This window comes from Sapajus apella, unplaced genomic scaffold (assembly GCF_009761245.1).
Source record: "Sapajus apella isolate SASKATOON/1434 unplaced genomic scaffold, GSC_monkey_1.0 scaffold32, whole genome shotgun sequence".
Taxonomy (NCBI): domain Eukaryota; kingdom Metazoa; phylum Chordata; class Mammalia; order Primates; family Cebidae; genus Sapajus; species Sapajus apella.
In genome coordinates this window covers 22,599,009-22,620,393 of record NW_022436972.1, presented here as the reverse complement: position 1 = coordinate 22,620,393, position 21,385 = coordinate 22,599,009, and the positions used below count along the sequence as shown (strand labels likewise).

General features: G+C 39.8%; 1 protein-coding gene across 15 annotated transcripts in view; it reads right to left on the bottom strand.

Moving 5' to 3' along the window:
* ENOX1 (ecto-NOX disulfide-thiol exchanger 1) overlaps positions 1–21,385 on the bottom strand; it is a 619,252-nt gene that overhangs the window by 95,664 nt on the left and 502,203 nt on the right. For all 15 annotated transcript variants that reach the window (XM_032294769.1, XM_032294762.1, XM_032294766.1 and 12 more), the window contains one exon: positions 20,483–20,667. In XM_032294769.1, the coding sequence (XP_032150660.1) occupies positions 20,483–20,667 (185 nt within the window). The remainder of the gene's footprint in view (positions 1–20,482; positions 20,668–21,385) is intronic.

Sequence of the window (21,385 nt, the reverse complement as noted above, 5' to 3'; positions counted from 1 at the left end):
AGCTACCTGCCTTTGTGTGGGACTTAAGCAGGTACAATTGTACAGAATGTAAAAACAATAATAAAACTAAAGGTGTATCCATCTATCATCACTATGCACCAGGAATTCTAAGCAAAATCATTGATAAAATTGTCCTTCCTCATAAAAATCTTTTGCTGATCTAAATTCTAATTGTTGCCATTACTGTTAAGATTTAATAATATGTATGTAATCTTCAAATTAGCACATTCTGTTCCTTGCCCTTTAACAAACATATTTTACATAGAAACTGATTTGGGAAATTTCCAGTTTATAGTCTGCCCCAGTTCTCTCTTACACATGGACTTAGCTGCACACATTTGTTCTGACTTGAGCTTGCTTTGGATAGTGTTTCCAGCCTCCTGTAGCACTACATATATCCTGCATTTCTAAATTAGATTCAAAATAAACAATCGGCTGGGCGCAGTGGCTCATGCCTGTAATCCCAGCACTTTGGGAGGCTGAGGTGGGCAGATCACGCGGTCAGGGATGGAGACCATCCTGGCTAACATGGTGAAACCCCGACTTTACTAAAAATACAAAAAATTAGCTGGGCATGGTGGCATGCGCCTGTTGTCCCAGCTACTCGGGAGGCTGAGGCAAGAGAACCTGGGAGGTGGAAGTTGCAGTAAGCCGAGATTGTACCACTGCATTCCAGCCTGAGTGACAGAGTGAGATTCTGTCTCAAAAAAAAAAAAAAAAATAGCGCAGTTACTTCCATTCATCCCCACAGGACCACTCTGAGAATTTTTATGTTTAAAATTTAAAACAATGAAACATTTTTAGTTGGCAAGTTAAAATGTTAGTTCATATGTGAAATGTGTTTACCACGTTTTAGTATTTTTAAAATTGAAATTTTTCTTTATAGATTGCTTGCTTTAAAACTAAAAGACAAATCAAGGAAATGTTCCATCAGAGACACAATACTTACCTAAATTGTGCCCTTTGCATTTGGTTTCTTTAATACTCACTGGACAATTATTTACATACTGTACTATGTTAACTATAATCAAGGATTAAAGTTCAAACTGTTAGGTAAAGAAAACTATTAAATAGATAGTTGCAATTTTTTCCTTTTATCTTACTATTTTATTTTCTTACTGGCATAAATATACATGAAATTCAATAGAAGAAAAATTTTAGTCTGCATTTCTTTCGTGGCCAGTATTATTATTCATTCTATTTTAATAATTAATGAAAACAATGCTGCCTAAATTTAGAGGAGGAAGTGTTTAAAAAAAGATCATCTCTGAGTGTTAAATTTCACTAGGCGGGACAGTCATGACCTTGGCCTGTTGGGCTGGGGGCTGGGGAGAACTGTTTCATCAGACAAGATTTTAGAGACCATTTCCTTTGCTTGAATATGCCCCTGGGAGCGCCTGGTGTGAAAGACAGATGCTTTGTGGCATTCCCGTAATCCACCGGAGTTACTAATCATCATATACTGTATCCCAAAATGCAACAAAAGATATATAGCGAAGGACTGGCAAAAAGGCAAAAATTAAGCACGTCAGCATGTCAAAGGCTAGCGTGATTAGCTCCATTATCGGCTTGCTGTGCAAGTTTGAAAAAGCTACTTTACTGCTCTGGCCTCCTCTTTTCCCCAAGCCTTCCATCCTTACAACTGTCTCATGAGGAATTATTAATCATTTGCAAAGCAAGATATCAATGAATGTCTTGACTATGGAACACAGTAAAGGCAGATGTAAAAGTGGTTTGAAAGGCTCTAAAATCTATTTTCTCTTCTACAGATGATTTTCTTAACAGTGTAACTTGCAGGGTCATCTCAGGTTCCTGTTTTCACTTTCTTCACATGTTTAATAAAGATAATACTTACCAGTGGGATATTGTAAGACTAAAGAACATGCGTTAAGTATGTGAGGCTCCCTGAATGGCAAAAGGTGCCCACTTGAGTTAAATGAAAGTGCTGTTATTATTCTTTTTGCAAAAATGGAGACACTAAGACCCACAAGGTAAAATGACTTTTAAGTCATATGAGTGGGCAGTACTGGGATTAATATTCAGAGAGAAAGGTCGGTTGTTCAGCCCCAGCTTAGCCATGCTGGGTGCCCTCCTTCAGTCCATGTTTAAAACACAGGCCAGCCAACTTGAATTAACACCACTCACGCAATTCACAAGAGAAGGTTTAAAATGCCTTGCTGAAGTATGTATCAGTGATATTCTCTCCCTTGCCTTTGCTGGCAATTTTGCTGCAAATGATAATCCAATTTGCTTGGATTTATTTATTCTTATCACTTTTTTTTTTTTTTTTTGCAATTATATGAGGTAGTCATCACCCCAACCTCTGGGCATGTGTACAATTGTTAATGTGGAAATTTAAAATATTAACATGCTTTCCAGCCAGGTTGGCCCATTTACTTCAATCAAATAAGGATTTGATTGAACAGCTGGGTCTTGCACTGTGCCCTGAAGGGCAAGAGAAATTTGTTCTTTCTTTACAGATTTTATAACTTAGTCATGATCAGAGATTATGGCTAGAAACCCCTCTATGTGTGACTTGTAACCTCTTTGGAGGTGCCTTTCACGAAGTGATCTGGACCTCATTCAGTTTAGCCACTGGAGAGCCAAACCATAACTTGTTTCAGCATCATTAACAGATATTACCATCATCACTAGTCTCTTTGGTTACAGTTTTAGGAAAGCAGCTTTTGCCTTAATGGTTATGGAAGAAGGACATGTGTTGGAGTCCAGAGAGCTTTTAGTTGAATCTTAATGGTGAGAGTTACAATGATCTAGCATGTTTTGCAGATAAGTGAAGAAAGAAAATATAGCTGAAGGTCTGATCTCTACATCAGCCATAGATGTCTGACTAAGGATGGAAAACTTCATTATGGATCTAGAAGGTCTGTATCACCTATATTACTTAACTCCTGATAACTGTAGAACTTTAGTGAAGTTAATCCAGTAATTACAACATTCCCAATTTTTCTTTGTTAACACAAGTAAACATATTTATGACTAGGAGAATTAGACATTTAAGGGCAGGGTAAAGAGAGGATAGCCCTGAACTTAGCACATTTAATCTTTAGGCAACTCTGGAACAAGATATATAAATAAATGGGCACATTCATCAATCACCAAGGAAAGCGAGAGGGAGAGGAAGTTTGCTCCTTCTTCAAAGTTTCCAAGTTACTTAAATACATTTAGGCTGATCTGGAACCCAACATGTTAGGAGTGTCAGATTAACTAGAACCTTTGGAGGTCTTCAAGTTTTATGTATTCCCTACTCCAGGGTCAAGCCCTGGATAGACAAGTGAGGGCTGCATTAGACAGGAACAGTTTCCCCATAAGCTTTCAGCCACCTGTAGCAGCTACTGAACCTCTGAACTATCTCAGGTTTGCCCTGTCTTTGAACATCAGACTCCTTGTAAGGAAAAATAACAATATTAATAATAGCAGCAGCACAAAACCCCAACAAATACTGCCATTGTGAAATGTGCCACATATTCTTAATATCTGCTGCTGAGATCTATCTGGCAAAATACAATACAGCACCACCATCTTGCATAGATTCCAAAGTGCAGAAAATTATCATCTTAAACCAATCTTCTCCGTTTCAGAGACAATAAATATAGAAAGCATTAAAGAAGTAAGCTGAGTTACTCAGATCCTTTGCAATAAATGCTGTCAGCATGGCATGAATTTGATAACAGCAAAAACGGCTTCCAAGATATAAAAATTAAGAGAAATTAGAGACTTAGCTTTACACTTATTATCAATACCCACATGCCTGTGATGAAGTGCTCCTCTAGCCTGAGCAGTCCCCCACTCTCAGTTCGCAAATGCGCACATTTTAACATTGCATGTGATGTATACTCATGAAAATTTCAATCACAAGTTTTGCTTAAGTCAGCTGAAAGTCCAGCTGCTAACAGTGATGGCACAGAAAAGATGACCATTTGTGACATATGGGTACTTAAATTTGCACTGCAGAAACAAGGGAGGGATAACACTAAGGTTAGTGTTGATGACTTTTCAAAAGGGAAGAAGAGAGAGACCACATTTTTAGGGTCTGCTAGTAGGCTTTGTGCAGCAATCTTTTTCTGCTTCTAGGGACAATTTGAAAATGTAAATCATGATACAAAGCAAGTGACATAAATCATTGCATTCTAGTCCAAGTGATTTTATTAGGTTTAAGCGAGATTATATTGGGATTAGTCTGGGAGAGTTTAAAAAATCACAATTTGTCACTGAGGTTGCTGGGGATAATTTTTATCAGGATAAGAAAGTTCCCTTCTATTCCAAGTTGTTAAAAGCTTCATTTTTCTTTGGTTGTTTTAGTTTTAAATCATAAATTCATATTTGGTGGTCATCAGAATGATGGTATTATTCTGGTTTAACCTGTTAATGTGATACATTTCACTGATAGATTTTTCAAATGTTGAACTAATCTTGCATTCCTAGAATAAATCCAATTTGGTGATTTATAAACTCTCAGGTTAATTTTGCTTTTCTAAAGGAATTATAAACCCATGCTCATAACTGAGACTTGCCTATAATTTTTCCCTTTTTAACTTTTAACTGTCCTTGTTTTGTTTCAGTATGAGATATACTAGCCTTATGGATTAGTTGGAAAGTTTGTCCTCCTTTTGCATTCTCTGAATGAGTTAAAGATTGGTGTTCTTTTTTTTTCTTTTCTTTCTTCCTTTTTGAGACAGGATCTTGCTCTGTTGCCCAGGCTGGAGTGCAGTGGTTCGACTGCAGCCTTGACCACCTAGGCCCAACAATCCTCCTGAGTAGCTGGGACTACAGGCATGTGCCACCATGCCTGGCTATTTTTTAAATTTTCTGTAGAGACAGAATTCTTCCATTTTACCCAGGCTGGTCTCAAACTCCTGGGCTCAAGTGATCCACTTGCCTTAGCCTCTCAAAGCGCTGGGATTACAGGCATGAGCCACCACACCCACCCTTAGTATTATTTTTTCTTGAATGTTTGGTAGAACTTGCCTATAAAGTAGTTTGGGGCCTGTTGCTTTGATATAAGATTTTAAGGTATTGGCCGGGTGCAGTGGCTCACGCCTGTAATCCCAGCACCTTGGGAGGCTGAGACAGGTGGATCACAATGTCAGAAGTTTGAGATCAGCCTGGGCAATATGGTGAAACTCCGTCTCTTCTAAAAATAAATACAAAAATTAGCTGGACATGGTGGCATGTGCCTGTAGTCCCAACTCTTTAGGAGGCTGAGGCAGGAGAATCACTTGAATCTGGGAGGCAGAGGTTGGAGTGAGCTGAGATCACGCCACTGCACTCCAGCCTGGGCGACACAGCAAGACTCTGTCTTAAAATAAAATAAAATAAAATAAAATAAAATAAAATAAAATGAAATAAATGTTAAGCTGGCCTATTGTTTTCATTTTTTGTTAACAGAAATGGATGCTTACCTCACTGTTACTAGTTTTCTCCTTTCCTAAAACAGACAAAGTTTTAAATTTTTCCTCTAAGTTCTGCTTTAGCTGCATCCCACAAGTTTTGGTATGTTACAATTATCAATTACTTCTAAGTATTTTAAGTTAATTCTGATTTCTTTTTGAGGCTATAACAATGATATATGTTTTAAACCTTCCAGATATATGGAATTTCTTTTAGTTGTCATTTTTGGCCCTGATTTCTAACAATTTAGTGTGGTCAGAAAATACAATATCACTCTTTTGACATCTACTGAGATTTGCTTTAAGGCCTAATATGGGGTTAATTTTTGTAAATGTTCAAAGTATATTTGAAAAGTATGATTTTCTTTATATGTCCTACATATTGAGTTTATAATAGCTTATAGTTATAATGTTATGGACTTTACAGTCAGGCCTTTGCAAAAACCTCCTGAAATAAATTGTAAGTGGCACTGAAGATAACAAATGCAAACCACTAGGAAAGAAATATAAACACCAGGGAGAAGAGGGCAAGGTGCACAGAAAATTAGAGAACAAAATCATGGTATACCACCCTGTGTTTAAATGACTGAAAATGTGTAACACAGTGGCTCCAAATGATTTAGTACAAAATATAAATCATGGGTGGAAATATACATATCTTAACACCACGAATGAGAGTTTCAAAGCTGGCCAACGAAACCTGCTCTGATTAAATCCCTGAGTGATAGCTGGTTTAAAATAAATTAAGATGGTGATGGTGGTAGACGGCATAAAAAATAGAATGCAGTTGTCTGGTGGGTCAGCAGGATGAATTAAGAGAACAAAAGGAATAAGAAAATAAAAAAGATAATTTTTTCATCTCTTTGAAAAGTCACTGTGTTGGTCTTTCATTTATAAGCACTACTTATTACACTCTTCTTGGAAACTTACAGCCAAAGTTCAAATATACTTTCCCCTTTATTGCCTTTCCCAGTAAATATGGCTGTTGTGGTTATTTGTTAAAGGGGTGCGTGTGTGTGTGTGCGCGAGTGTGTGTGAAAGAGAGAGAGGGGAGACAGGAATAGAGAGAGAAAGAGACACAGAGAAGAAACAGAAACCACAAAAACTGGAAACTGGAGAGGTAATGAGAAGCAAGTATAAAAGAGGAGATAGAAATATGTAGAGAAGGAGAGTCAGAGACAGAGACACAGAGAGAAGAAACAGAAAGCCCAAAAACCAGATAGGTAATTACCAAATGGAAGAGACCGCATTCAGATAAGAACATCACAATGCAGGGTGTTCACTGATCAACTGAACGAAATGGGTGGTCTGTAAAGTGAGAACCAGATTGGGCACTAACTGTTTAAGTTTCCCTTGATGACTATTCAGGGTGCTTGTTAAACAGAGGAGAAAACATAGTCTTTAACTAACTGTCTAACATCTTGGAACTGAATTCCCAATTCCACACTTTGGTTACAATTCCAGACACTTTAACTAAGTCTGGCTATTCTATTGGCCAGTATTTAAAAATGATTAATACTCTATGTTTATATGCATATGGAGAAAAAGACTCCAAGGCCATATGTAAATGTAGAAATAGTTGTATCTAGGTAGTGACACTATGAATGATTTTTGTTTCCTTTTATACATTTCTTTTATGTTTCCAAGTTTTGTGCATTGAGCATATATTCTTTTGTAAAATGAAAAAATAAAACAAATTTAAGTGACAAACTTGGACCAAGGAAAACTGCTACTCCCACCTATGTTTCTCTTCCTCTGTGTTTTCTCTTAGTCATATAAGGAGGATTTTTTTGCTGAGGCGGGTAGATCACCTGAGGTCAGGAGTTTGAGACCAGCCTGGCCAACATGGTGAAACCCTATCTCTACTAAAAATACAAAAATTAGCTGGGTGTGGTGGCGGGAGCCTGTAATCCCAGCTACTCAGGAGGCTGAGGTAGGAGAATCACTTAAACCTGGTAAGCGGAGGTTGCAGTGAGCCAAGATGGCACCATTGCACTCTAGGCTGAGTGACAGGAGTAAGACTCCATTTCAACAACGACAAAAAAAGAGGAGTTTTTTTCCCCTTTGACTAATTGTTCTTTCTTCTTTGCTCCAATGCTGTATTTCTTTGCCCCCACAAATTTCTCCCTGCATTTTCTTCATTGCTTTCATTTCTGACAAGAAGGAGTTGGCTGGTCTTCCTAATCCTCATGTTGCCTCTCATAGCCAGCAGCATGGAGAAAGCCGTGGAGCATGAAGACCCCCAACTGTGGCTAGAGCTGAGATGGGTGATTACATCAGTTTGGCTGGGAGCAGGACACCTGCTGTAGACAGAAAGCTGCTGGCAGGGTTCAGGGCTTCAGTGTGAATTAGTTTTTGCATTGGCAGACTAAAAAGAAATGAAGTCAAGGCCAGATCACAAGCATTCATTTTAGCGTCCGTGGCTGGAGGGAGAAAGACAACAATGGTCACCGTGGAAGGCCAGTATGTGTCTGCAGCAAAAGTCCACTTTGATGTATTACATTTAAGAAAGGATCCATTTTACTGTAAATCTGGTACTCATAGTGTGACATAGACTATAAGTCAGGAGGCAATTTCCAAAAGAGGTAGTGAAAGGGAAGGTCATTCAGAGGTCATCCAGAGACTGCCAAGGACACAATGTTGGGAAAAGCAGAGCTCCTTTATCCTGGGAATGGAAGTCTACTGGAGAGTCAGGATTTCACATTGCAGACATCAGGGAAAGCAGCAAAAGGCAGAAGCCAAATGATTTTTATAGTCTGCAGGGCAATGCCATTATTTCTGCCCCTGGCTCCTACATTGATTTGTCTGCTAGCCTCATTATTTTGAGAAGGAATGATTACTAATGAGGATGCATTTGATGATCAAATTAATTAATGGCAGAGCAGGATAACTAATGAGATGAAGCCTCTCATAGTTAAATTTTATTAGGGCTCCTCTTCCCTTTCCCAGAAGTGAAGAGATTTATTTTCATGATTCAAATTTAATAAATAAAAGCTGTATGTATGTTACTTTCCTTTTGCAGGCTCTTCCTCTGCTAATGCAAAGACCAAATTAGGGGCTATGACACAAAGTTAGAAAACAGGCAATGGGTTTTTGCCAGTATTATTTTTAGCAATCTCTAGGCATAGGAAGAATGGAACTTCCTGGTCTTCTGCTGTTGTGATTACTGCAGTTCTGAAGCACTGCTTTCAGGGTACACTCTGGAAAGCTATGGGGTGGGGTAATAGAGTGAACCCAGGGACTTGGGTCAGACAGGCCTAGTTTGCAGTTCTCACTCTGTATGGTGTATCTGTGCCCTGAACCAGTCACCTGACACCTCTTGGTCTCAGTTTCCTACTTGACAAACTGGGATAGGTACATACCCCTGAGCTGTTGTGAGGACTACATAAAATAATGTGAAGGTGCTTTTGTATGTCAACTGGAGATACTGGGCCTTCCTGTGGTAAGGGCACAGCACAGGCCACCCTGTGACAGGAAAGTATGGCCTGGACTTGTCCAGACTAACTCTGTGATCCTGAGTCTTCTTTTAAGCCTCAATATCTTTTCATATTTTCACCTGGAATATGGCAATGACAGTTCACATTTGTGAATAGCTTTTCAAAATGTCCTCACATACATGATCACATGTGATGTATGCTTTTATCATAGCAAGGTCTTACTGAGGTTGGCAGGACTTACTCTCTAGGACAAGAACTGGAGGCCCAGATACCCTGACTTTCCCGAAGAAGTACAGAAAACAGTGAAGCTGGAGTCACATTTTCCTTCTCCTAGCTCAGTGTTTTCATTTCATCATTCATGCCCTTGGGTGGCATGAATACAACTTATCTTCTTCCTCATCTTATGACCTCTGGTCAGTGAAGACAGCAAGATACTCAGTGGCCTATCCTCACTGAAAACTGCTAAAAAAATATAAGGAGGTTTCCTCTCCATTATCTTCATTTTCAGTCTTAGTATCTTGTCCAGAATCAAAAGGGAAAGTGCTTTGAAAACTCCCAAACCTCTAACAGATGCCAGGTGTGATCATTTCAGACAGGTAGGGCTTTGTAATGGAAAGCCCTGGGCCAAGAACTGTAGAACTGGTTTCTATTTCTGGTTCCAAACAGAGCCACCAATTCCTTCAAGAGTCTCACACTGAAGTGAGATACTTCCCTTTTTTGGATGTACCAGGAGTATAATATGCAAATGTCAGAAAATGCACACACTGCCAGCAGAAACCCTACAAATGAGCTTGAACAGCCTAATGAAAGGTGCCAAGGAATTGTAAGTGAGGATTATCATCTTGTGGCCTGTTATCATAATGCACCATCCCAAGATTCTGGGCCAAGGAATGGATAAAAAATGAAACCCTGGGGTAGTTAAAAGAAAGACCAGAGTGGACCCCAAATTTGGCAGCTCTTGTGAACCTTGATGTTTAAGTCACTGAACCTTTTTAAAGCCATGTCATCTGAGAGATATACATGTTTTATGATTTCTCTGATTCTAGTAAAATGTCAGTAGCTCTTAATATGAATGTGGAAAATGTCTTCTGCATTTCCCATATCCATATTCTATTCTATCCTATTCAGAAAGAAAGAAACTTCATCTGGATTGTTGAAGAATCAGATAAACATGAGATATATCTTTGCAGCCACAGCTTGTAAAGACTCCAGGCTTTTATATGTGTGTGAGTGTCTATTTATGCAAACACATATTTACTTTTTGGACTTTTTAAAGCTGAATATTTGACTACTTGTACATGAGAGTCTAAAAGAAAGCCCCTTTCTCTACACTGTAATGAAATTTTCTTGCCCTGTCCAGTGATACTGAATTATTTTCTGCACTAATGTAAAATCTGTCATATATTAAAGATATTATGATATCATTGTTCTTGAATGAGCCAATAGCCAGATCATTGTGTATGGGCTATTCCTTCCTTCTAATTGAACATTTTTGAGACTTATGAACTCTACTTAGAAGATAGATCCTCCTGATATATTGCAACTTAATTTCCAAACTTTCAATCTTTAGGTTTTTTTTTTTTTTTTTTTTTTTTACATTCGACATCTAAGTATTTAAATCTTTTGTAAAAGCTCTTAAAATTAGTAAAGTTTCAGGATACAATAACTGCGTACAAAAATCAGTAGCACTTCTATTCACCAACAACATCCAGGCTGAGAGTGAAATCAAGAATACAATCCGACTTACAACAGCCACAAAGAAGATGAAATACCTAGGAAGACAGCTAACCAAGGAGGTGAAAGATCTCTACAAGGAGAGCTCTAAAACACTGCTAAAAGAAATCAAAGACAACACAAATAAATGGAAAAACATTCCATGCTCATGGGTTGGAAGAATCAATATCATAAAAATGTTCATATTGCTAAAGATTGAATAGAAAACAACCCCATTGCTTGTTTTTGTCAGCTTGTCAAATATTAGATGTTTGTAAGCGTGCATCATTGTTTCTTAGTTATCTGTTCTATTCCATTGGTCTGGGCATCTGTTTTTATACCAGTACCATGCTGTTTTGGTTACTGTGACTTTATAATATACAGTTTGAATTCAGGTAGTGTGAATTATTCAAATTACGGTCATTCTTCACAGAATTAAGAAAAACTATTATAAAATTCATATGGAACCAAAAAGGAACCCAAACAACCAAAGCAACTCTAAGCCAAAAGAACAAAGCCAGAAGCATCACACTACCTGAATTCAAACTGTATATTATAAAGTCACAGTAACCAAAACAGCATGGTACTGGTATAAAAACAGATGCCCAGACCAATGGAATAGAACAGATAACTAAGAAACAATGATGCACGCTTACAAACATCTAATATTTGACAAGCTGACAAAAACAAGCAATGGGGTTGTTTTCTATTCAATAAAACGTTCTAGGATAACTTACTAGTCACAGACAGAAGATTGAAGCTGGACCCCTACCTTTCACTGTCTACAAAAATTCACTCAAAACGGGACAAAGATTTAAACTCAAGATCTCAAACTATAAAAATCCTAGAAGCCAACCTGGAAATTCTCTTCTCGACTTTGGCATTGGCAAAGATGTTTTGGCTAAGTCCCCAAAAGCAATTGTAACAAAACCAAAAATAGACAAGTGGGACCTAATTAAAGAGCTTCTGCGAAGAAAAAGAAACTATCAACAGAGTAAACAGTCAACCTACACAGAGTGGGAGAAGATATTCGCAAACTATGCAGCTGACAAAGGCCTAATATCCAGAATCTCTAGGGAACTTAAATCAACAAGCAAAAACCAAATAAGCCCATTAAAAAATGGACAAGGTACATGAACAGATAACTCTCAAAAGAAGACATACAAGTGGCCAACAAACATGAAAATTGCTCAGCGTCACTAATCATCAGAGAAATACAAAGAAAACCACAATGAGATACCATCCTCACACTAGTCAGAATGGCGATCATTAAAAAAGTCAAAAACAACAGATGCTGGTGAGGATGTGGAGAAAAGGGAACGCTTACACACTGTTGGTAGGATTATAAATTAGTTCAGCCACCCTAGAAAGCAGTCTGAGATTTCTCAAATAACTTAAAACAGAGCTACTATTCAACCCAGCAATGCCAATACTGGGTATATACCTAAAGGAAAAGAAATCATTCTACCAAAAAAGGCACATGAACTCACATGTTCACTGCTATCACTGCTGTGCTGTTCACAATAGGAAAGATACAGAATCAACCCAGGTGCCCATAAATGATAAATTTGATAAGGAAGATGGGGCATACACACACACACACACACACACACACACACACACACACACACCCCCACACACCCACCATGGAATACAAATACAACTATAAAAAAGAATGAAATCATGTCCTTCACAGTAACAGGAATGCAGTTGGAAGCCATAATCCTAAGTGAATTAACATAGTAACAGAAGACAAAGTACTGCATCTTCTCACTTATAAGTGGGAGCTGAACACTGAGTACACATGGACATAAATATGAGAACAACAGACACTGTGGACTACTCTGTGGGAGAGAGGGAGGGAGGCGTGGGTTGAAAAACTACCTGTTGGGTACTATGCTCACTACCTGGGTGATGGGATCTGTACCCTAAACCTCAGCATCACGCAATATTCCCATGTAACAAATCTGTGCATGTACCCCCTGTACCTAAAATGGAAGTTGAGGTCAGGTGCAGTGGCTCACACCTGTAATCTCAGCACTTTGGGAGGTTGAGGTGGGGGGATCACTTGAGGTCAGGTGTTTGAGACAAGCCTGGCCAACATGGTGAGACCTCATCTCTACTAAAAATACAAAAACTAGTGGGGCGCAGTGACACACGCCTGTACTCCCAGCTACTTGGGAGGCTGAGGCAGGACAATCGCTTGAACCCAGGAGGCAGAGGTTGCAGTGAGCCAAGATTGCACCAATGAATGCCAGCCTGGGCAACAGAGCAAGACTCCATCTTAAAAAATAAAATAAAATAAAAAATAAAAATAATAATAAAAGTTAAAAAAACTTTAAAAGCTCTTAAAATATAATTTGTCATTATAAATGTTGAATTTAAAGGGATTTCTTCTTTTTCTATGCTTGTGCATTTTCCTTTGAAAGCAGTTTTCACTTCAGAGGAAGAGCTATTTGTTCTTCTACTGCATCTCCCACTACTTCTGCACATCCTTCTCATCCCGGCGTCTGGAACAGATTCTACTGTTCTGCATCCTGCACATGCATGGGACCTTAGGCGTGCCCTGCTCTGAACCATTAGTCCTGCCACCTTCTCTTCTAGGACAAGGAAACAGAAATAGTGTGGAGAGCAAGTTCACTGTTTCTCTATCTTTGTTCCGTATTTCAGCCTCTTCATATCACCTTTTCCAATTTATCTTCCTTTCTTGCTTTCAGAAACCATTTTACTTTGTGCATCAGCCTGTTCTTGTTGAGACAGCTACCTTCACTGCAAAGTATGCCACCTGAAGTTCCTTTGTCCTTCCTCGTAGACATTCATGAACCTGCTTGCTGTTCCTCCTTTCCCTATATGTTTCTGGGCAGCCAGAACAATTTGTAATACTCCTCTCACTTCCCACTTGCCCCTGCCACATGGTAACCAAGAACTCATTCAAAGACTGGGTTAGAGTTAAAGGTAAACACCCCTGAACAGGTTCCTGTTCAAGATGTCAGAGGCAATATATGTGTGTGTATTTTCTTCTTCCAGGGACTCAATTAAAACGTCTGTCAATGAATAAACTTACAAAAGCAAGGAGAAAGGAAAGTGAGTTCCAGGAGTTCCTAGTGTATGACAGGTTCTGGCATTTAAGGGATCCCCAAATCTCCTTAAAATGAAGGCTGCCTGTCAAAGAGCTCTCAGCTGGCCACTGCCCAGGAGAAAGACTCGGCCATGCAGGAGGTCCAGACACAGCAATGAGCAAAGCCACAGAGCCTCACAGAAAAGCAAACCACGCCCTCCACACCTAAATATACACAGACTGCCAGCCATCACCTTGCTCGTGAAGAAATCTGTACATAAAAGAGAGACTGAAACACAATAGCTAAACAACAAATCCTGGAGTGAAGAGAAATGATTCAGGAACTAAAAAGGTCTTAAAAATCCTACTTAGTATTCTTTAAAAGATTTGAGAAGCTACTGCACCCATAAAATATGAATAGTGTTGCATGAAAATATAATAATTAGAGAACAAAATAACCTCTTGAAACTAAAATAATATTATTACCAAGCAGAAACTTCAATGGGAAGGATGAAAGATAAAGTTAAAATGGAAAAGATTAGGAAAAAAGATGATAGGCACAAGGCATTCACCTATTAGGTCCATTATCTGACTGGTGGGTATTTCAGATAGAAATTAAAAACAGAAAACAAAAGTAAAAAATGGTCAGAAAAAAGGTGCACCTCCTGTCACAAACTCTTATAACACTCCTCTGTGCTCTTGCCTGCAGCTCTGCATTTGCTGTGTTCTCTGGACCGCCAGCTTCTGAAGTTGGCTGAGGGTATCTGGTCTGCTGTACTTTTGAGGATTTCCACAATTTTCAAGGGAAAAGGTTTTAATAAATTTAAAAAATCCTATAAAATATTCTTGAATATGCTCATTTTATCTCTTTCCCTAAAGTTTTTTAATCATTAAAAGCACCAATAATCCTACCATGCCTCCTTCACCACCATAGCCACCCACACCACCATAGCCCCCACTGCCGCTACGGCCCCCTTCAGTGCCATAGTCACCATCCTCACCATAGCTACCTTCGTCACCATAGCCAACATGACCATCATCATCACCATTTCCCCAGTCATCGTCTTCATCCCAGCCACCTTTAACCTCAGCCACCATCCTCACCATCTGCATCTCGCCATCAGATGCAGCAACACCTCACCATGGCCATCATCACAACTGCAGCCACCAGCACCAACACGGCCACTCTCACCACCACGGCCACCATCCTCACCATAGCTGCCTTCATCACCACAACCCACATTAGCATCACAGTCACCACCACAGTCCCCTTCACCACCACAGCCACCAACACAAATACAGCCACCATCCTCACCATAGCTGCCTTCACGACCACACCGACCACAGCCAGTTTCACAGCAGTAGCCACCATTCTTACCGCAGCCGGCAACGCAACTGAGGTTATCATCCCCCTCACAGGTGCCTTCATCACCACAGACATTAGCATCAGTCACCATCCTCTCTACAGTCACCTTCACTACCACGGCCACCACAGCTACCTTTACCACCACAGTAACAACACAACCACAGCCAGCACCCACACCATGGCCATCTTCACCACCATAGTTACCTTCTCCAGCACAGCTGCCTTCATCAACACATCCATCAACCCAACCACAGCCACCAAAACAACCACAGCCACCATCCTCACCACAGTCGCCTCCACCTCCAGAGCCAGTATCACTACTACAGTCATCTTTACCAACACGACAACCATCACCTCCACGGTCCCCTCATCTCCAGAGCCACCATCATCACCACCCCTTACATTATTATGATCTTGATTTTGACAAGTAACATCAGACTTAATTATGTGTGAGTTTTGGGGAGGAATGGAGTGCAAGCTTTTTCTCTTTCTTTAAAAAAGAAAGTACTTTCTAAGCAACTAAATAGTTTAAACAAGATTGCAGAAGACATGCTGAACTTACTCAAGGCGTCAGATGTAATCGCTATGTTTAACTTCAAAAATACTTTCATTTATTCCTTAATAGCTATTCCAAAGTCTGACTCTTACTCAACCTCTGGCAAAACTAACTGGGGCTACTTTGTATTTCAGGGAAGTAGTAATGTTATATTTCTTCATCTTCCATAAAATTAGTCTGAATGGGTGAGATTTTTACAATATACACACAGAAAATCACACGTACATTCTACTTTGAGTATAAAGAAAAAAAATACTTGTCACTTAACTTCTAAAATGCTTTTGATCATAATAATCCTACTTTTCCCATTTTTTTTCCTGATCTTCCCTTGTTGAAAGTTGTCAAGACAGCAGACCAGGCCTGCACCTTACTAATGCCAAGCTAAGAGTGTGAGAGAGCCATTGCTGCACATGGGCCAATGGCTTGCTGGCCTAAGACAGCTGGTCCTCAGATTAGATTTAACACTATTCAAAAGCATCAACTTAAAGTATTTAGGAAGGAGCCTTCTGACATAATCATCATTAGTCATACACACTTTGATGATCAGCAGTTTTTAATGATATCCTGTTATCCAAATATTTATTAGTCTTGTCAATATGATTACACAAGTCATCAAAAACAATTCTGATTTTTAAGTGGATTATTCAAAAATATTACATACTGACCTATTCTCATGAATGAAAATGAAATACTGCAAATTTAGGTGTGAATAAAATCATAATGAGATATCACTGTAAATTTACAATGGTGGTGAAAAAAGATAAAACAAACTGACCCTATCAGTGCCGACTGATGAGGATGCAGAACTGGAGTTTGCATACAGTCCCGAGGGAATGCATGATGGTACAGACGCTGGGGAAAAGAGTTTGGCAGTTTCTCCAAAAGTTAAACACACTTGGCATATGACCCAGCAATTATAGTCCCAGGATTTGCTCAAGTAAAATGAAAAATTATGTCTAAACAAAAAGCTTGTAAGTGAATGTTTACAGCAGATTTATTCCTATTTGTCCCAAACTGGGGACTATCCATCCACTAATATTATGACTGGATATACAAACCACAGCTCTTTCTTATGGTGGAATACTACTCAGCATCAGACGGAATGAACACCTGATATGTACAGCAACAAGAGCAGTCTCAGACTCATTATGCTAAAGGAAAGAAGCCCAACTCAACAGGCTGCATACTGTTCAATACTGTTCCAGAATGTCATATGATCGCATACTGTTCAAATATATGACATTTAAGAAAAAGAAAAACTATAAGGATAGAAAATAGCAGTGGTTGCTGGGAGTGGGGTTGACTCAAAAGGGGCGTAAGGGAATGAGTGATGGAACTGATTTACATATTGATTGTGGTAGAGGTGGTGATGTGACTGTATGCGTCAAACTTCATAGAACGTATGCCTAAAAAGAATATGTTTCATTGTATATAAATTTTACCTTAATAAAACAGTGTGGTAACATGAAGAAAAATAAGAGTTTAAAATATGTATATTCTTTGCTTGTGTACCTAAAGGTGCAAATGAAAGTCAAAAGTCTCACTATCCCTGCGGCAGAGACAGGTTAACTTCACCATCAGCTTATGATCAGGTAAAGGCTACTGTGTTACCATGGATACAAACTCTTATTCTCTTTTGTATGAAGCCTTTAATATTATTAAATTGTGATTCACATGGTCCAGGGGTAAACTTGGAAACATCCAAAGTCACTCAAGGGTTTTTCCATTTTAGGAACCCTGCCCATAATGTTTTCTTCATGAACACATGACAAACTGTGATGTCAGTGAACATATCCTTAAGGGAAAGATTAGAAACTTTTTGGCTAAGGGTTGAAGGCAATTCCAAAAGCTATCAGCTAGTCCTAAGGTCATTAAGGCTCTTTCTTTTTTTGTTGTTTGTTACAGAAATAACAAACTTAGACTGTGGAAATGGTGACGTGTGGGAGGCTGAACCCTCCTCTCTCTGTCATCTTTCATGTGAAACCATGATTTTCTGATTTATGAAGTAGATAGTGGGGAGACTGAAGGAAGGTTTTAAAGCCAGGCTAATTCTTTGTGGTGGTAAGCAAACTGTGGTAATTTCCTCACGCATGGTAGATCATGATAGAAATAAGACTCTTTAAAAAGCACATGTATTTTAAAACTCTGTTAAAGATGTTCTGCTGCAGAGATAGTCATGCATCCGCCTAACAACCGGTAAACATGAAAACCACAGCAGCCACCAGGGACCAAGTGCTTTCTGCAGGCTAAGGAGGCACCGCACACACCTCTCGGGCCTTGGCTCTCCCACTCCCCACCTTGCTCTTCATGATCTAGGCTTCCGCGCAGCCCAGAGCTCCCTTGGCACCATGCTAGCCTTGCCTCCAGGCCTTTGTCTATTCATTCCTTCATTTGACGCAGATATTCTGACTGTCTACTATGTGTCTGTTATGGATTGAATTATGACCCCCACCCCACCCCCACCGCCCCAAATCCAAATGTTGAAGTCCTAGCCCCTACTACCACAGAATGTGACCTTATTTGGAAATAAGTCCTTGTAGATATAAGTAATTAAGATGAGGTCATACTGGAGCAGAGTGGGCCCCTAATCCTATATGAACTGTGTTCTTATAAAAAAAAATTTGGGGGCTGGGCACAGTGGCTCACGCCTGTAATCCCAGCACTTTGGGAGGCTGAGGCGGGTGGATCACGAGGTCAAGAGATTGAGACCATCCTGGTCAACATAGTGAAACCCCGTCTCTACTAAAAATACAAAAAATTAGCTGGGCATGGTGGTGTGTGCCTGTAATCCCAGCTACTCAGGAGGCTGAGGCAGGAGAATGGCCTGAACCCAGGAGGCGGAGGTTGTGGTGAGCCGAGATCGCGCCGTTGCCCTCCAGCCTGGGTAACAAGAGCGAAACTCCGTCTCAAAAAAAAAAAAAAGAAAGAAAGAAATTTGGACACACACACACACATGGAGAATGGCAAGAGATAAGGAAGGCAGAGAGCAGGGTGATATGCCTACAAGTCAAGGAAGGCCAAAGATGACGAGCCAGCCTCCAGAAGCTGGAAGACAGGCAGGAGTCAGAGTCTTCCTCACAGCCTCAGAAGGAACCAACCCTGCTCTTGGACCCTAGATCTTGGCCTTGTAACCTTCAGAACTATGAGACAATACATTTCTGTCTCAACTACATTTTTAGCTATATAAAGTACGTTTCCTACTGACAAGGAGATTCTGAAAATATATGAGAAGCTCCATTAACTGAATCCCTTGTTCAGGAGGATGGCTCAGGTGGTGATTTGAAACACTGCGCCTTTGTGGATCAGTCACGTGGCTCCTCAGTGCTTTTGCAGCCGTGACTGAGCAGCTCACCCCTGCATTCTCTGACTTCTTTTAGATTTAGATTGAATCTGCAATAACCTAAAAGACTGTACTTTTAAAGCAATTGGGATAATTGTTTCTGGAGGGAAAAAGGGAGAGTTGTATAAAGTGTGACATAGTGGCTTTTGGGCTAGGTCTGATGCCGTGGTCTTTGGGGAAATCGACAGCCTCTCATCTTGGCAAGGGCGCTGACAAACACCCAATGTTGGGGCATATGGACAACCCCAGAAGCCTCACACAGCAGCTGTTACATCGATTTCCAAGTACAGAGACCTGAGCAATGACTGTAATGACATTTTCCTGGCTGGCTCTGACCTCTGAATCTCACTGATTAGTCTAACACACACTGTGAACATCAACCAGTTAGGACTCCAAGCCAAGACTCAAAAATTGCTTCAAAATGGCAGGAGATGTTTAAGACATAATTTGTGTGAGTTGGTCATTAACTTGCTCACTTCCTGATCTTTTATACTCTCCCTCTCAATTATTTTTCCCTGTTAGGCTGATGTTTCTGTAGTAGTTAGCTCTAATCACTAAGATACTTCTGCAGGCAATTCATACTCTGGATGTTACAGAGCAGTCAATATGAATGATGGAATTAAAAAAAATTCGACTCACTATATATTCTAACTTTCCATCCATCATTCTACTTATATTTCTCTTCTTTAAATAAAAGCAATCTTTTGTTTTCCAGAAAATAATATTGATTGGATTTGTATATTCAGAGGGGTAATTAAAACATACCCAAGATGATAATTTATGCTCTATTATTTTAAGGTGACTCAAAGGCCCAAACACCTTAAGAATATCAAGTACCAATTGACGTTTTCAGATACAAATCTACCTGTGAATCTTTGATTCTATTTCCTCATTGCCAACAGTCAGATTTTCCTCTCCTGTCAACATTTTATTTCCAACAGTACATGCTCCTTTTCTCTACTCCAAAGCCCTCAAATATCATTTCCTTTCAACACTTGCCATAAATACACATCTTTTAAATTCAGTATGCCAGGATGAAGTCTGGCACTCTTCAGCAAAAACATAGCTATTGCCCTGTTTCTAAAGTTACCTAAAATTCGGATGCTTCATCTATTCCATCAACAAACATTTCTTAAACATGTAATGTGCTCGTAGCACCTGACTAGATCCTAAGTGTAATATAGGAAAAGTGAAAACAATATAATTTACATTTATACTAACCTTGAAGACAGACAAACTGCTTTTGTAAAATCAGTTGTCATGCATGAACTTAAAAGTTCTAAGATTACAAAACACTTGTATCATGATCGGCAGCAATCTGCTAGATGTTTGCCATGGGGCTATATTTCACATACAGCCTTTCAATCTCCTAAATCCAAATCATTTTCCTTTATTTCCTACCTCTGGGGTGATTTCTTCAATATATTTTATTGGCTTGGCTTTTCTCCAGATTCTACCCTTCCACAAACACTCATTAGTCCTTTCCTAGGAGCGTACCTTTTGGGTTGTCATTTCTTCCTCACCCTTTCCAGCACACAGCTGCCTTTCCCTTTTCATTTAATACACATATCCCTTTATCTCAAAAAACCACCTGGGTGGGGTACCTGCTGCATGCCTTGCATGGTTTGCTGCAGGAACTGCAGTTGCTGGTCCTTGGTGAGGTTTTCTTCTGTTCGGAAAAGCTGTTCTTTCTCTTGTTTCAGCAGCTCCACCTCATTCCTGTAGGCATCCAGCTGCCAGCGGAGACTGTCATTCTCCTCTTTCAGAGCGTAGGCCTGAGCGGCCAGGGCTGAAGGACAAACAGAACGAGTTCAAGTGAGTTACCTTCTTGCTCAGCTTGAGGAGGCCTTCTGTGCGAAAGGGAGTCTGTCACCCACATTCTTAATGTTTGTACCTGCTCAGGAATAAAGCCAAAATGCCTTACCCCGGTGCTCTCTATTTTGTAGTCGGTATGCATCACTTCTCTTGGAATTTTTATCTATTGTTAGTCCCGTCTTATGTATGAATGTTTCTTATGGGTGCGGGATTAATTCCTCCCAGATTCTTGTCACTTCACCTCTCCCTCAATGCTAGATGCCCTCACAGAAATTGGTATGTGGTGCTAGGTGGTGACAACATTCAGAATTCCAGGCAACAATCACATCTGCTAAATATTGTCTTCCCCCTTTCTACAGGATTGCTTAGCTCCTTGGAGGGCTGCTTTCTTTCAAATAATCAGCAGTTCTACAGGTTGAGACATGCGGCAGCTTCCCAGGGGAGGGAGGAATTTATATGCACACCATTCCTTCCTGCTCTACTGCTGGGACAAATTGTACAGATTGTTTTTCTCTAACTCCTATCAGAATGGGAACCTAGTTCCATCTGTTTCCCCAACAAATTAAAACTCTTTTCCTCTGCAAGGCTGAGTGGTTACTCCAATACCTCTCCCTGAAACCCCAAATTCTCCATGTTTAGATTCAGACTTCATTCATATATTCATCTTACTAAGAAACCAAGACCGTTAACTC